The 17,140-nt window shown below is 38.1% G+C and overlaps 3 protein-coding genes across 3 annotated transcripts; all 3 read left to right on the forward strand.

Annotated features, from left to right (window-relative positions):
* The first annotated feature begins 3,572 nt into the window (after positions 1-3,572).
* LOC122820641 lies at positions 3,573-6,479 on the forward strand. The gene is made up of 5 exons (XM_044098214.1): positions 3,573-3,576; positions 3,677-4,381; positions 4,469-4,588; positions 5,234-5,271; positions 5,384-6,479. Exons 1-5 carry the CDS (start codon positions 3,573-3,575, stop codon positions 5,492-5,494), a joined length of 978 nt encoding a protein of 325 aa, XP_043954149.1. The 3' UTR covers positions 5,495-6,479.
* A 2,737-nt stretch (positions 6,480-9,216) lies between these two features.
* Positions 9,217-11,063, forward strand: LOC122820642 (immunoglobulin kappa light chain-like). The gene is made up of 5 exons (XM_044098215.1): positions 9,217-9,305; positions 9,377-10,075; positions 10,157-10,282; positions 10,647-10,711; positions 10,947-11,063. The coding sequence occupies exons 1-5, from the start codon at positions 9,251-9,253 to the stop codon at positions 11,061-11,063; spliced, it is 1,062 nt and encodes a 353-aa protein (XP_043954150.1). The 5' UTR covers positions 9,217-9,250.
* Positions 11,064-14,993: 3,930 nt separating this feature from the next.
* On the forward strand, positions 14,994-15,971 carry LOC122820643. Its single transcript, XM_044098216.1, has 4 exons — positions 14,994-15,537; positions 15,634-15,737; positions 15,832-15,869; positions 15,960-15,971. Exons 1-3 carry the CDS (start codon positions 14,994-14,996, stop codon positions 15,865-15,867), a joined length of 684 nt encoding a protein of 227 aa, XP_043954151.1. The 3' UTR covers positions 15,868-15,869; positions 15,960-15,971.
* The last annotated feature ends 1,169 nt before the right edge of the window (positions 15,972-17,140 follow it).

Consider the following 17,140-nt stretch of genomic DNA (forward strand, 5'->3'; position numbering starts at 1 on the left):
TAACGTGGCTAACTACAGAACAAACATGAAGAAAAAAATATATTTTTTGAAATTATGAAAGATTTCAGCCCTTGTAGGGGTCATTCAAGGAGATCATTTTGTTTTCCATGCAAAATGGTCTTGTTGCGCAACAAGAACAGAGTGGCTTTGCAATTGTAATCCGACTCCCAGGCTTCCCAAACAACATTTTTACATCTGAAAAACAAACATAATTTGTCACACGTTTGGGTACCCATGTTGCCATGCAAACCTTTTGAGCCGATTGTCTTTTCTTTGTACCAAGTCAACCAATCAAGTTTGTTTGCATCGCACATTTCCGCAGCAAGGCAGTTCAAAGTGAGGCACGTCATTAGAGACTAACATCATAGTTTACATCAGTGGAGTTCGGCTTTTCATAAATCTTTACAACAGACATTTAATGTTTCTCAAAGCTTTCTCATTGCGATTTAAGATTTTTATTTTTTTACTATGAATGTTGGCTGTTTTCTTTAACTGGATTATTACACACAAATCCTCTGAAGATAAAGTTTCTTTGTCAAAGAGTAATCTTGAGTCTGATAAGAGGGTTGCCTGACCTCAGTATGATTACTGAATGCTAAGTTAAGCATTCAGCTGCTACCAAAATGCTGCTACTTTTCGGTAGCAGCATTTCCAAACTACATTTTGAAATAAACCATCGGGACTTATAATTTTTATTAACTGTTATAGCATAAATTTCTGAGGATTTGCTTAGACGACTGAAAACTAGAATGAGAGAGAGTTTTTATTGATGCTTGAGATGGAAACGGCAGAAGTGATTCATTCTTTTAACATGTGAGCTCTGAATGACTGGACCTCGGTACAAGTTAGGTCTCGCTCTTGGTCTGGTTCGACAATATCGGTAGAGGGTGGCTTGAAGCGATAGTGTCAGAGCTTTGCTCCCTTTTATCTTCACTCGCAGAAGCCCAACAAGACGAATATGAAATAAAGGAAACATGAGTGATCACAGCGCAGCTGCAGCCCACCGTCTCAGAAACATTGCAACATTGGTTACTGCTAACCACCGCGAAATCGGACTGCATGTGAACGTTTACAACAACAGACGGCAATCGTCTACTTTGGTCTTTGATTTGAAAGAGTGCGCCTGTGCGGTTCACCATCTTTACATAAAGGCACTCGGTTTGAGAAATGAAAAGATATTTCTACTGCCAGCAGCAAAATGCCTCCAAAATGGGCCCCGAATGTGGCCTTGCTTTTCATTGCAGAAGCCCACAGGAAACTCATCTCCTCAAAACTGACCTGAATTTTCTGCTTTGAAGCCCGAGTCACAGTGGAGCAAAAACCAAGTGGTACCGCAAAGCAGCAGCTCCTCTTGTTTCTGACCTATTTTGATTTCTTAGAAGAGTGTTGCTGTTGCCATTCTCACTCACTGTCAGCGAGTAATTTGGGTGAAAAGAACAACAGTTTATTTATTTACTCTGTCAGTGTGAGAAGTAAATCTTGGTCGGGCATATAGCTCAAATAACCAAGCATTTAAAATGTAGTAAGTATTACCATAAAGAATCAGTCAAAGAGAATGAAAACACAAAGACAGGGTAGATAAATTATACTCTACATGAATCTAAATCCAAACAGATGACGTCTGGTGTCTTATTTAAGAAAAGATCTGGAAAAGTTTAAAGCAGAGACGGGAGATTTAAGAGCATGGATCATCCACATCCATGAGGATGGCCTTCATCAAATATATATAAATAGATGTAGTTACCACATATATATATATATATATATATATATATATATATATATATATATATATATATATATATATATATATATATATATATATGTCTCCTCGCACTTAAGTGTTAATGTAATACATTGTTCTGTAATCGTTGTTATTGTGACTACCTTACAAAAAACTTTGTCTTTCTTATTAGTGTTGATATAAATAGAAAATTAACAAGGCAGAAGAATCACACTATGGCATTTTTAGCTGCACATTGAGTTCCTTCTACATGTACTTCAGCTCATCCTGGTCACTTTTATTGTGTTCCCCTTTTTTGGTGACTTTTGACACTACTTGTGATTTGTGACTGCCATACAGAAACCAAGTTTTTATGGGAGCTCCATCTGCAAAGTGACACCCAGACATTTGAACGTCTCAAGCTCTTCAATTTGGATTGAAACACCAGACAATGTTCTAGGAGATGCCGACTTTCATCTCCAGGTACGTGCAAATACATCCTGTCCATGTGTTGATGTCGTTTTGGCACTTTCCTCCAGGGGGTTGCCACAATAAAACAACCTCACAATCACCACAGCTGTGCACACACAGACTCAGGAAACAATTTTACGCTGGGCGGCCTTCCTGGTGGAAGAAAAACAGAAAGAGAATCACATCGTCTGCATAGAATCGAACCTGAACAGGTAAGACGTTTGCTGTGCAAACGTCTAATAAACTGATGTATCAATCAGTCTATTGAATCTATATTCAGTTAGTCTTCTGTCATCGATCTAAATGTCAGTTTTCAATCAAATAAACTTCTGGAAGTCACATTTGGGCTCCTTTTTCCATTTTTCTTTCATGTCTGTCCTGAACCATAACGCTTTGAACTCAACAATTATTATACAAAGATGCAAAACTGGACTTTTTTTTTTCTCTTTTCCATCAATGTGAGTAACCATGGTAATAAGAGTGTACCCTCAAATCTCAAACACAATGGAATATTCCTTATGAGTGACAGCAGATTTTAACTTCATTTTAAAGAAGTGAGCAGCACATAATGTATTTTATTCAGTTTATTGATCTAAAACACTGATACACATTATAATAATAATAGTTATGTAAAATTTAAAAGTAAGTTGATCACAATCCTAAAGGTTTCGACAATATTAAATAAATAAAGGAAGAAGTATTTTTTAAATCAGCTGGATGATGCCGGCCTGCTGCTACATCCTTTGGACGTGTTGCTTAAGACCCACAAATCCCAGAGAGGAGAGGAGATTTATTTTTCAATATTTTAAATATGTGGCATTGCGTTAACTTTGCTTAGCCCAGTGTAATACCATTTCCTGGTACATATTTGATATGGCAAGGTTTTCATTTAGAGGAGTGGGAGGTAGTTACAAAGACTCAGTAATCTTTTCATATTTGTATTTGTTGAAGTCTGGAAAAATCATGTTATTTTCTCTCCATTTCAGAAGTGTGATGCAACTTGTGTTTGCAATATTAAATCCCAATAAAATCTATGGAAGTTCACAGTTGTAATTGGAATAAATAATATGAAAACTTTTATTAACTGTTTCCTGTTCACTGTAGCCTATATACAGAATATAAGTAGCACTTACAGAGGGCCATTGTTTGAGTAGGATGACACAGAAAGAATGTGGCTCTGAAGCTGACTGTGGACATGTGACCAAGTTTCTGAAATACCGGACGTTGCGTCACCTCTGATTGGCCAATCAAACCTTGTACATCCTTATCTTTGAAAACTGAAAAATGGGTCAAGGTTCTTCTCAATCAGAACAGCAATCTGAACACCATGACATGCAAACGCTTTGTTGTCTATCTGATGTTCTTGTTGTTGGGGACAATGGGTGAGTCTATGCACAAGTTCCACATTTCGGTGTGTTGTACCAACTTGTTATATGTTTATCATGTAGTTTGTTTTTTTTTGTTTTTTTTTTTTTACCACAGCTCGGACAAAGACCCAAAAATTGTTATCTGTTCGCCAAGACAAACATTTCGTGTTCGCTAAAGTGGGAGACAACTTGACTCTGCAATGCTTCTACGAAAGCGTTGTGGACGCACGGTTCTACTGGTACCGGCAAAATCTGGGACAGAAGCCAAGGCTGGTCTCCACCTACTACAAGTACGAGACGAACGCCACGTTCCACCATGAATTCAGAAACAATCCGCGCTTTAAGCTGGAGACCACTACAGGCAAAAATCACTTGAAGATAAGAGATCTGAGGATTTCAGACTCTGCAGTTTACTTCTGTGCTAGTAGCTACTTATACAGGCTGGATTTTGCTGAAGGCACAATGGTGTATGTAGAACAAACAGGTTCCAGGCTGCAAACTTCAGTTCATCAGTCAGCACTGGAGACCCTCCGGCCCGTTGGCTCTGTGACCCTGAACTGTACGGTACAAACTGGGACCTGTGGCGGGGAGCACAGCGTTTACTGGTTTAAAACCTCTGAATATTCTGAGCCAGGACTCATTCACAGCAAAGGGGGTGAGAACAAGCTGTGCAAGAACAAATCCAGCGCTGAGACGCACAGCTGTGTGTACAAGCTGCCGATTGGCAAACTGGACGCCTCCCATGCTGGAACCTACTACTGTGCGGTTGCCTCATGTGGACACATTCTGTTCGGAAAAGGAACAAAGCTGGACTTAAAAGGTGAGCAACTGCAATACCAAACAAACCAAAAACACACATTACCTATTTTAACTCAAACAGAAGGTTTATGTTGCTGTGCTTCTGCAGATGCCAACAGTTTAGAGACTACTTTATGGGCTGGAGCCTTTTCTTTCACCTCCCTGCTGAGTGTTTTACTGACGCTCTCACTGTGTGTGATGCACAAGAAAAGGAGCTTCGAACGTTCAAGTAACAGATTTTTTAAACACTTTTACAGCTTCAAATTCATGTACCTATACATGCAATGTAGTAAAAATCTAAATTAGACTCATGATATATTTCTTCAGATTTTTCTTTCTTCATTTATTTGCTTGAGGTTATGAAACTTGTTTCAACATTGAACAAAGATTAGATCCAAATCCAAAGTGTATTCTCCAAATTCTGATTTCACTCAACTTAATTTGACGCTCTAGCCTGAAAATCCTCCAACGTGTACATATTGATATGGATCTTAATAAATGAATTGATAAAAATTCATTCACAGTGATGCAAATGACTTATTGGCAGTTATGAGAAACTCTTGATGTCAGCTGTTGACATGGCTGTAATGGTTTCAAGAGGTAGTAAATTCGCAAACTGCTTTTTGTACTTTGTCACTTTATCTCTGTTAATAAAACACATTTGAACATATATGTTTAGGATTTGAATCACAGAAAAAAAGATTTTTTTCCCTAAAATTCTGACTTTAATTTCAGAATTTTGACTTTCTTCTCCAAAGACTAAAGTCAGAATTTTTTTTTTTTGGCGCTAATCCTCTTCTGTAAAAATTGTATATAAATAAATAAACAAAAAAAAACAAAAAAAACCCAATTAAACTTCTGCTTTTACCTGCAGAGTCTGTAAAAGGGTCATCCCATAAGCCAGATGTGAAGGTGAGCGATTTTTTTTTCATCAGTCCTTTTCTATTTGATATTATATATGTAGCATAACAGTTACTGTATTTTTTTATGTGTGCAAAATTTTAACAAACCTTTTGCTTTCCAGGATCCTTACAATGGACAAACGGCGTATTATGCTGCTTTTTTTGCGCTGCGCAGTAGACCACAAAGGAGAAAGGATCCCATCTGGAGTGAATGTGTTTACCACAGAGTGTAGTAGTAGAATGGAACTAAAAAAAATAAATAAATTCAGTCAAGTGCAGAATTAATTGAAGCCCTGACAGATTTTGTTCTGACTAGATTTCACATCTGCACTTGGAAATGACCCGGCCAGAATCATAACTTAGATCTGACAGAGTCTGTGAAGTGAGTTGTAATTATTGAAGGATGCTTTCTACTCTCGTAGACTCGTCACCAATTAGTGATAGAAATCAACAAATTACAAGTTGAAACATGAAAAGAAAAATAAAGAATGAAACTGATTTCAACACGCGTGTTTAAAATTGACATAGAACTAGAGTAACTGTTTTTATTAATTGATTTTTTTTTTCAATTAGATCTGAGAGGACTTGCCAGATGAGTTCATTTCTTTGTGTTCAATATTCGTGTTTATTCTTGTATCCTGTTACTTATGCTTCTTGGATTTTGTTGTCTTAGATTAGTACTGTTTGGGGTTTTTTTCTTGTGTTTTGTTTTTTGTCTGTCAGAGCTCTCCAGTGTTTTCCAGGCACAAAGTGCCATTTTATGGCATAATGAAGTAACTACGTTTCATAGAAGACTATGTTTTACATCAAATGCTATGCTTATCAAACGACTTAAACAAAATCTTGCTTCTTAACGTAACGCCTTGAAATTGGGCCTCTGTCTCTTTAAAAACTCCTGTTCTTTCCGAAACTCCGCCTTCAGGAAGTCACCGCAACATGTCTCCCTTATCAACCCATTAACAGCTTTGTACTGAGAAATAACATCATCGCAACATGCTGTAATGCTCAGATACATCCAGTCACCACCGAGCTGGAACCTTTTCTGAACGCGCTTATAATTCTATGAATTCTGAGTCTATCAATTTTTTGTTTTTGTTATTTGTTTTATCAACATTAAGCTTGAATGTATCTGTTGGTTACATAGACATTGCAAAAATACCAAAGAGATGACTTTCATGTTGTTTGTGAATAATTTCTGCAGCTTTGTTCTCATTTTTAAGATGCCATGAGATTTTATCTGCTTTTCTTCTACATTAAAGGTTAACGGTATCTAATGTGTTGTGTCTATTTCACACATTTCTCCCACCCACTGAATGTCTGTGACACGGGTTGCAATCAATTGCTATCAGTTATCTGTTATGATAAAACACATTAAAGCAGATCAAATGTAGTTTTATCAAGTTGATATATTTTTCTGACCTGAATCAAAAACACTGGTTTTAAAAAGAAAAGACATCAAGATTAAAAATGAAACTGGATGAACCACATGAGCTAAATTTAAATGCTTGTTATGCTTAAGGATTGCCAGCATGTAAAGTTTATTGATCCGGTGAAATATAAGAAATGTGTCGAGGTTTTGTTCCAATTATTTTCAGAAATCTTCGCCATGACAACAAGCTGTTGCTGTCAGTGAAAAGGGACATTTTAAATAACTGGGTTACTTTATTGAGCTTGTATTTTGTATAATACATTTTACGTAAAAATTTTTTAGAACAATGTCAATTTCAATTGATGGTGAGAAAGCCTCTAAATGAAAATGTGTTAGAAGCTATCAAAGGCTAGCTAAAGGAAGGCTCATGTTTTGCTGCTGTTGCATGCAAAACAGGAGGTAAATATTAATGTTTAAAAACTAAAAGAGCATTCAAAATGTTAAAACAGAACAACTTTTCTGTTGTATGTACTTAATACTCTCTATTAAATCACCTTGATTTGTCTGTCTCTCTTTTTTAAATATCTATTTTTTCTTTCCTCATTAGCAGATTCCAGACTATTGTCAGTAAGATTTGATGACACTTTAGAGGGGTGTGTTCACTGACTGCAAAAAAAAAAAAAAAAAAAAAATCAAAGTGAAGCTAAACATTAACTAATCACAATCAACAGCCAGATTTTCTGTAATCTTAATCTTTATTCTTTCTTATGCTTAACCTCAAAGTGAAGTGAATTTTTTATTTATATTTGTAAAATAAATGTATATTTTCCTGGTTATGGTTCAGGAGTTTTTTTGTGTGTGTGATAATCTCAACATCATGAACTCCACCAACAGTTTTTTCCTAAAACAAGCTTTGGGACTTGTGATGAAGTGAAGGTTGCTATAGTGACTTTACAGATAAAAGTATTTAAATGATGTTGGTAATGTGACATTCAGAGTATTTGATTGAGATTCAAATATGCAGTTAGGACGTCAGCCAGCAGAGGGCAGTACAGTCATTCATGAGCTGCTTTAGAAGTGAACACACGTTAAAAGAGCTATTCTGGAAATCTTAGGTGTGGTCGTGATGCTAAATTAACTCATTTAGAAAATGGTGCTGAGATTTTAAGGGCTCAGCTGGAGGTCAGGTGATCGTCTCTGTTCACAATGTAGAGCGTGAACCTACAGAAGGAAGTGCTAGCATGAGCTGCGGTTAGCTGACATAGAAAGTTGTCTGTTGAAGTTTTTGAAGTTTAGCCGCAACATTTCACAGTTTCTCTGCTCGGTTTTTGTGAGGACTGTCGCTCTATCAGTGCAGTGACTGCGCTAGAACAAAGGAATTTTACAACAAAGCTGGTAATCAGTGAGGACGTTGTTATTTTGTCCTCAACTAATCAGTGCTGTTTTGTAATCAACATCGATTACAGTGATCAAATGTTAGCTAATTGGTCTCTTGGTAATAAAGTGATGTTAATCTCTGGTTGGTGACTAATATAGCAAGTTTAACAGACTTAAAAATACAACACCAACAAACAAACAAACAAACAAACAAACAAACAGGAAAGGAGCCGTTCTTGCTCTGGTCCTGCCTGCTAGCAGCGACCTCAGCCCCAGGAGTTCAGTCGGCCCACCGCTCCTCCGTCCTGACAGGATGTCTGTGCGGTTGTAGCTTGTTCCTGCTGTCAGTAACACATCTGGGCCATCGGTTCCAGAAGGTTAGCATAAAGCCTCCGACCACAGTGACCTGTTTAAGTGTGATGTTAAAGGACCTGCTGTGTAAGTTAGGTAAATGAGTCTGGCCTTTGAGAAAGAGTGAAGTTATTCCTAATTGATAGGAAAAATCATTTCTGATTCTTCAAACTGACATTGCCCAATCACCCAAAAACACACCATCAGCACATGAAGCGTCATGATTTCAGAAAGCTTTTCTCCAGTAGGAAGAAGGAAGTTGGTCAAAGACTGACTGACTATAGGAAATGCTGAAACAAAAGGCTCAACACGAGGCATAAGTTAGCTTTCCAGCAGAACAATGGTCGGAAACGTGCTGCCAGACCTTTAATGGAATTGTTTTAGTCAAAATGAATTCATGTTTGAGTGGCCCAATCAAAGTCTATTTTCAGAATGTTTATGGAGGTAGACTTGAGTTGTTTTTCCACACGTGATCTGTATGTAAGTGATGAGAAAAGCTTGTAGAAAATTGTGGCGTACCCCTGAGGTCAGGAAGACAACACCGTCTCTTTCAATAGCCTGTTAGCGCTGACATCTAAACTCATTCGTCTCTTTAAGTTCCCTCTTCCAAAATCAGTTTAGAAAATCCAAATAGATTAAAAATAATTTAGACATCATTCACAGCTTCATGTTCCAAACAACTTTATCAAATCTCTACAGGGTTTGTAAATTGAAAACTAAAAATACTATGACTTGTTCTGCACACTAAATGTTTCCAGCATGAATATGAAGTACAGACAGAGAAAATGTGAGTGTTGTGACACTTATGGTGGGCCAATCGTACACAGTCTTGTCTCTTGAAAGTAGAGCAACCAAAGAGATTTTATCAGTGAAGCAAAACCCCTTAAAGAAAATGGATCTTCCAGTGTGTGCTGGCTATGCAACATTTCTGCTTTTGGGGAACCTGAGTAAGTTGTGCGATGTTTTCTGTTAGACACTAATGGGTTTTACTTACTATTCTTATATGTTTCCTTTCTAGTGTTCGCGACAGGTCTGGTACCGTCATCGTCCGGTTTAGGTTTTGAAGCCGTCAGTGTTGGCCGGGACGTGACTTTGAAATGCTCCTATCAGGAAAATTCTGCAACAAGCGTTTACTGGTACAAACAAAGTCCGGGACGGAAACCGCAGCTGATGTCGGAGTTCTTGAAACATGCTAGCAAAGGCTTTATGAAAAGTCCGTTTAACAACGATCCACGGTTTCAGCCGGATACGGGCGTCGGCAAAAACAACTTGAAGATCTTTAATGTCCAAACGTCAGACTCGGCCGTTTACTACTGTGTAAGTGGCCACTCGTTCCAGTTCGACTTCTTGGAGGGCATAATTTTCCAGGTAAAGGACTTAGCATTAGACCTCCAAACGTCGGTCTACCAGCCAGAACTCGAAACCATTCATCCAGGAGATTCTGCTGTGCTGAACTGTACTGTGCACTCTGGGATCGGCGATGGAGAACACAGAGTTTATTGGCTAAAAAACTCTGATGAATCTAATCCAAGAATCATTTATGCGCAAGGGGACAGGAGAAACCAGTGTGAGATGAAGCCAAACAGTCAAACTCACACCTGTGTGTACAAGCTGCCACTGGAGAACCTGAACGTGTCTCACGCTGGGACCTACTACTGCGCGGTCGCCGCCTGTGGATACATCCTGCTTGGAAACGGGACCAAGCTGGACTACAAGGGTAGTGGATTGTTTAGCAAACAGAACTTCGCGTGATGAGTTGAGGTGGTTGTGAGATCTCCTGACCTCTGTCTCCCTACAGAACACCTGGATTCTCCTGTCCTGCTGTACGTGTTGACAGGAACTTTGGCCTTCGTCGTCGTCCTGATGGGTCTGTTGGCGTACAAATCCCACAAACTGTTCAAGACGAAGAAACGCAATCATGAAGGTGTGTCACGTACTTTGGAACTTATGAGACATGTTAGACCAAAGAGTGATGTGGGCAGAAGACAGGGAACATTTATTATTATTATTATTGTTATTATTATTATTAAGCTAACCAGTAGACTTGACTGACCTTAAATGATAATAATAATAATAATAATAATAATAATAATAATAATAATAATAATAATAATAATAATAATAATTTGTTCTTTTTATATAATCAGTTATATTATTGAATTCCACAATTTAGCTAAAAACCAGAGACCATACATATTTTTGTTATAAAATGTATCTGCTGGCTGCTTGTGTTTAATCATTTAAACTGTTAGTAGATAAATGAGTTGGTCTACGGTTCACTTCAACAGATCCTCCAGAGAGATCTCCAGCTGCTCCAGCTCCAAAAGCCCAAGTATTTCATCTACAACTACAAGTAAAGTCAAACAACAGACAACAAATGTGACAGATATCTAGTATGCAATGCACAATAATCTCCTCTTAGTTGTTACATTTCTTAAATAAAATTGGTGTTTACAAAATTGCCTTGATGGTTGGGAAGTTTCTCAACAACCATCATGAAAAAAAAAAAAAAGAAGATGTTTTTTTACAAAGTTTTGTGCAATTTGTCACAAGATGTGTTCTGAAAACTCCTCTTTTCTTACAAGTAGGATTCTGTGGATGCAGGTCACCTCCACTACGCTACCGTCAGTGAGAAGAACGTGATCAGCTCAGGAACGCAGAGCGAAGCCAGCGGTGTGTGTACATACTCTACTCTGAAGCAGTAGAGCCGGACGTGGTGAACATGTAGTTTTCCTTCATTTGAAAAAATAAATAAATAAATGAATGAAATCCGACGTCCTCTACAGCAGTGTTTCCCAATTCCAGTCCTCGGGGCCCCCTGCCTGCATGTTTTAGGTGTTTCTTTCTGCCACACACCTGGATTAAATCTTTGGGTGATTAACTGGCTCCTGCAGTTCTTGGTGGCTGCAGAAGATGTCATGCAATCATTTGAATCAGCTGTTCTGATGTAGAGGCACATCTGAAACATGCAGAGCAGGGGGCCCCGAGGACTGGAATTGGGAAACACTGTTCTACAGTATCAAACAAATGCTCTCCGTGTTTCTGATAAATGTGCATTAAATAAAGAAGAAGAAAACCAACTGGTCTCAGTGTCGCAGTGCTGGAAGGTTTCAGGAAGAGAGCGTGCAACAAGCTGGGCAACTTTGAAGACTGCAGAGGTGACTCACGGAACATTTTACAGTAAAAACAAAACCACTGACATTATGCATGGAAGTAGCACAAGTCAACATGTGATGAAGCGACCGGTGAGGTTGGCGACTCTTCACAGGCCGTGCATGTTGGACCCCTCTGTGCTATTTGTGGCCTCTGGCAGGAAGTCTCTGCAGTCGTTTGATGCCTTGCAGATTCAAAGTGCGGCTCTGACTAAAATTACAAGAAACTCAAACCTGAGTGAAAACTAGTATTTGATAGAAACTGAGTTAAGTTACAACATGTAATAAAGAAATATTATAGAAGTTGTTCAACATTTCTAAAGTTTTTTCAGGCTACTGTATATTTGTAACACTGATGGAAACTTTAATTTCTTTTATTATTATTATTATTATTATTATTATTATTATTATTATTATTATTATTATTATTATTATTATTATTATTATTATTTTAAGTCGGACAAAGATGATCTGAGTAAATGCAAAAGACAATTTCATTTACTATAGAAATAAAAAGGACAATCCTTTTGGTAAAACTCAGTTTGGGGACTTTGTTGTGTTTGGCTACATTCTCAATTTTGCCAGCCAACCTGAGGTTTGATCACTACCTGGTCTTAAGAATCAAGAAACCACCTAAATAGAAGATTTCTTTTGAAAATTTAAAAAATTTGCTATACAGAGAAACAGATCTTCTACTGAGCTGAGGAATCTGTTCAACTTCCTGTGCGGTCTACTCTTTGTAGATTGGATCTCAATATGGTTTTCATGAGACTGATATGCATATTTATGAGCCTTTGTTTTTTTGTGTGTGTGTGTGTGTGCGTGTGTGCGTGTGTGTGTGTGTGGTATATGTGTGTGTGTGTGTGTGTGTGTGTGTGTGTGTGTGTGTGTCTTTGTGGTTCCAGGCAGGAAATCTTTGCTTTGGTGCCGTCAGGTGCAGCTTCTCGTTTTCTTTGTACCCAGAATAACAGCAATAAAGGACTTTATGGTTTTGTGCTTCAGAGTAAATATCAAATGTCATTAGTTTAAACTCAAAGCTGCCTATGTGATGGTTATAGTTTGATTCAAAAACAAAGGCGATCCAAAGGACTTACTGAAGATCCATTAAACCCGACATCAAACCTAAAATGGGATGGAAAATAAAAATCAAGGTGTATAAAAATATTCTTTTGCTATTTATAAAGATTTTTATTTCATAAGTTTGTTCAGATCCATCCTAACCACAACACACATCAGCCGGATTCGAGCGCCCCCTTGTGTTTGATAAAGTAACACAAGGGGGCTTATATTACTTAGCATAAGACATGCTAAGTAATATAAGGAAAATGTACTTTATTTTGAAAAAAAAAAAAATTAGGCTATGGTTAAGGATTTGAGCCGTTTTTGAATATAATGAAGGTCAACTGTCACATTTTCAGAAATTTTCTTTAGTTGATTCTGTATTTAAACACGTTTCTGAATACATCTCAAAGTCACTAACAATGCGAACATGGTAAAAATATTAGCATTGTATTGGAAAATTGTACAAAAAATTGGCTTTTGTACAATATTTTTGTACAAAAGCCAATAGGCTTTGGGTAATTTTATAATAAAGTTTGACTAATTTTATTTTGTGTCTAGCTGGTTACATTAAAAAAAATCAAAAAATTCATCCAAAAATGACCAAAATATTTTCATAGAGTCGTGTCTTCATGTGGAATAATATTATTTTACCTCGATGTGCCTGGATCAAACATTTTCTCAAAGCAAAGTTAAAATCATTCTCAAGATCTGAGAATATTTAGGTCATTTTCTGAATAATAGATTTGTTGTATATCCTATGTATGGATATATATGAATAATTTCTGAACTTGACACAAGCTTGATGTTATTCCCCATGTTGACATGACCTTATGAAAATATTTTGGTAATTTGTTGATAAAAATGTAATTTTGTATGAATTTATTAATTTCGGTATAAAATGTTTAATGGTTCATTCTACTGAAAAATAAACAAAGAAACTTTGATCTAGGGGCATGGAAATCAGAAAATACTAATTAATCTGTAGACATGATCGCTTGAGAATGTATTGGTAATTTTTTATTACCAATTATGAATTTTGCTCAAAATTATGGTTTGTTATGTTATGAAATAGTAGTAGACATGAGTATTTAACACCAATCTGGTGGGAATCAAAGGAGTTCATGGGTCGTACAATACATCACCAGCCCTAACCTTTGACACAAAGCGTTACGGATCCACATTTCCTGCCGGGTCATATTCTGATCCTTCTGTCTGAATGTCATTGCAAAAACCAAGACTGTAAACGCTTTTCTAATCAGTTCTTTTCCAAATGTTGTTGAGTCTGTTTCCTTTCTTTGCTGACATCAGTGGTTTTCTGTTGCTGTATCCCATCTGAGTGTATATGTGTGTTGTGCATTTAAATACCAAATTATCCCTGGGACTATAGCTGCAGCAGGCACGTTTTTAGTTTCCTAAGTAGCCACTAGACTATTGGGGCCACCATAACTAAGTGCCTGTCATTAGGGGACCAATCGATGATCTCAGTCAGCATCATGTGCCCGGTTCTGTGTCTTCGGAGATCAGCCACTGGACTACAGGAGCCATGGTAACTGAAGTTCTTGCCATCTATAGACTTAAACATAACTGCTTGCAGCCAGTGGGATGCGAACCCAGGTCTCTGGGGGGAGGACCGTGAGGCTACAGGAACCGTACTGATACAATGACTTATAGTCCTTATATCTTTTAACTTAGAAATAATCTTTGACAAAAGATTTCCTTAGAAGGACAATGCCATGCGGGACCAGATCCTGTAGCTTAGCGGGAATTGAACACGGGTCTCCCAGGTGGGAGTCATTGGCCGTGATCACTTTGCCAACAGAGAAATAAGATGCAAATCAAATAAATCTAATGAACATTTGTTCCACAGGGCCCATAGTTCAGTAACTTTCCCTGACACTGATGTTGATCTTCATCTCAGTGAGAACTTTTAAATGACTTTCATGACTTCTGACGGCATCTTAACCAATTCTGTCATCACATCTTCCTGTCTGCCGCCCAACATTAACACCAGGTGGGCTTACTGACTCCCTCCTTGTTTCTGATTGGGTGGTAGCATCCAGTTCGCTCATGAGAAAGTAGAACATGTTGAGAGATTGTATCAGTCCAGTGCAGCCATTTAAGCATAATGACTACTCTGAAGATTTTCTATCTGTTCTTGGCAACAGTTGGTATGTAATGACGGGTTTCTTTTTCATGGATTTTTAGCATATTTAATAAGTTTGCAGCTATAATAAATAGCCACTTTTGATTTTCTTCTCAAATTTCTCTTTAGCTCCTTCGGCAGCTTTGGAACTGTCATCCCCTTTGGATTTTAAATCCGTTCACGTTGGCCAGAGCGTGACCTTGAAATGTTTCTACCGAGGCAATAATGGACTGATCTTTTACTGGTACAAAAAAACCACGGGGGAAAAAGCCCAGCTCATGTCTGAGTTCTACAAACACAAACAAACTGGCTCTCCTCACAGCGACCTGATCACCAGCGATCCACGATTCAAAGTGGAACCTGGCAGCGGCCAATTCCACCTGGAGATACTAAATGCACAAGTGTCAGACTCGGCTACTTACTACTGTGTCAGCCTGTTTTCCCAGGCGTTTGAGTTTTTGGAGGGCATTACTGTCCTTGTGGACGGGTCGGGCTTCAAAACCGAAGGCGTCGCTAACCTGCCGGAGTCGGAGAACGCCCGGCCTGGCGGCTCTGCGGCGACACACTGCACGTTACGAAATGGGCCCTACGACGGAGAGCACGGCTTTCACTGGTTCAAAGGCTCTGAAGACTCTTTCCTGAAGTTAATTTACACCCACAAGAGCAGCGACAATATGAGTGACAAGAAAGCAAACACACACAGCTGTGTGTACGTCCTGCCTCTGAACGGCTTGGATGCGTCTCAAGCTCTGGACTACGACTGCGCCGTTGCCTCATGCGGACAGGTTCTGTTCGGAAACACGACTCACCTGGACTTAACATGTGAGTACCGGTATCATAGTTTCTAAATTAAACCTATAAAATCGTTTCGATTAACTAAAAATAAGAACTCTGTCTGTATCGTCTTCTTCTATGCAGACGACTCGGTCACCATTTTTCTGAGTGCAGCCTGTGCGTTGACCTCTGCCCTCAGTCTTTTACTGGGTTTGTCTTTGTGCAAAAAACAAAATGCGTATCTTCAGGTAACACAATTTTCAAATGTTTTTGATTTTACTCATAGATTTCTTTTATCATTAATAATTGACGTCATTAAACAAACATTTCCTTTGTCACAAGCAGAGTCCCAACCAAAGCGCCAGTCAGCACATGTGAAGGTGAATTGACCTTTAACATTGAAGCTTCGTCCAGTCACAGTTTTCATGCATGTTGCAACGACTATAAACACATTTTGTTTTGTTTTGCAGAGCAGAGAAAAGAGCTATCACATTGCTGTAGCCGTGGCAACCAGCAGATCGATGAGACAGAAGGATGGAGTCTGGAGTGAATGTGTTTACTGCAGATATTAGAAGGTAGACATTTTGGTCTTTATGTCTCTGATGTAATACTGAGTTTGTAGAAGAGGTCTGAGGTTTTCGTTTTGTAATTCCTTTAATATTGTCATCGACACCTGAAGCTCATCGGTTACAGGATGAACTCATGCCTCTTGAAGACCTGAGATGTGCAGAAACTTTTAATTTAGGACTGAAAAGATTTTGGTGTACTGATCTTTGGTTCTCTTATGTGTTTGATATCTGTATTCTTTTAATGAAATGCCTTTACGCTTATCTTTTATTTAAATTTTTCCATGTATTACCCTGGATGTCCTGAAAAGCATTTTGAAATGATTTCTGTTTGAATGATGCTGCATAAATAAACTTTCCTTCGCGGGTTTTCCTGGCAACATTTGTTTTTACCGGTTGATTTTATCGATCCCTTTTGAAAAAGTGATGTGAAAACCGAATGTGGAAGTGCAATGAGAGGACGGCTTGTATCACAGTGTGAGAAGGGAAAGGTTTGTTTCTTTACTGGATAATTATCACAATAAATCCATCCATATAAAGCATAAGCTACAAATTATGACTGATAATTGTTTTTCTGGGAGAGAGTATCTCTTCCCAGTGCTTTCAGTTGTCATGGAAATAAGAGCCTCTGTGCTTTTTTCTGTTTGTTGAATCATTTATGTATAACCCTGAAAAGGTTTACACATTGAGTTACTGGCTTCTCTTTTGTTATTAATGCTATTAATTGAGAGTAAATAACAGAATATATTACAAAGCTAACATTGGTTCTGTTTTAAAGAGATCCTTGTAGTTTCTCATTGTGCTCAGTATGGATCAATAATCAATAAGTGCTAGCAAACAAATTATTTTCCGACTTGGCAAAGAAAACTCTGGAGTCAGCCATAAACCTTATCAAGAGGTCAATAGACCTGATTAGAAGCACACAATATTTTTTTAAACACTTGAAAGTTTCCAAATTAACCAAAAATCCAAACTGTGTTGCTTTCAACTAATCTGCCAAGCGCATCAGTCAAATGGAGGCGGGACGCCAAGAGTCGAGGCATTTTCTCTACACTTGGAGATAAGCATCTGTTTTGACTTTTACA

The sequence above is a fragment of the Gambusia affinis genome, linkage group LG18, assembly GCF_019740435.1.
Source record: "Gambusia affinis linkage group LG18, SWU_Gaff_1.0, whole genome shotgun sequence".
Classification (NCBI taxonomy): domain Eukaryota; kingdom Metazoa; phylum Chordata; class Actinopteri; order Cyprinodontiformes; family Poeciliidae; genus Gambusia; species Gambusia affinis.

Bases quoted from the DNA above. Each gene is read 5' to 3' on its own strand.
- LOC122820641 (XM_044098214.1), top strand. The intron at 4,382-4,468 runs GTGAGCAACTGC...GTGCTTCTGCAG, and splicing joins AACAAAGCTGGACTTAAAAG to ATGCCAACAGTTTAGAGACT. The intron at 4,589-5,233 runs GTAACAGATTTT...TTTTACCTGCAG, and splicing joins AAGGAGCTTCGAACGTTCAA to AGTCTGTAAAAGGGTCATCC.
- LOC122820642 (XM_044098215.1), top strand. From the start codon at position 9,251: ATGGATCTTCCAGTGTGTGCTGGCTATGCAACATTTCTGCTTTTGGGG. The intron at 10,283-10,646 runs GTGTGTCACGTA...TCACTTCAACAG, and splicing joins GAAGAAACGCAATCATGAAG to ATCCTCCAGAGAGATCTCCA. The intron at 10,712-10,946 runs GTAAAGTCAAAC...TCTTACAAGTAG, and splicing joins TATTTCATCTACAACTACAA to GATTCTGTGGATGCAGGTCA.
- LOC122820643 (XM_044098216.1), top strand. From the start codon at position 14,994: ATGTCTGAGTTCTACAAACACAAACAAACTGGCTCTCCTCACAGCGAC. The intron at 15,538-15,633 runs GTGAGTACCGGT...TCTTCTATGCAG, and splicing joins GACTCACCTGGACTTAACAT to ACGACTCGGTCACCATTTTT. The intron at 15,738-15,831 runs GTAACACAATTT...CTTTGTCACAAG, and splicing joins AACAAAATGCGTATCTTCAG to CAGAGTCCCAACCAAAGCGC.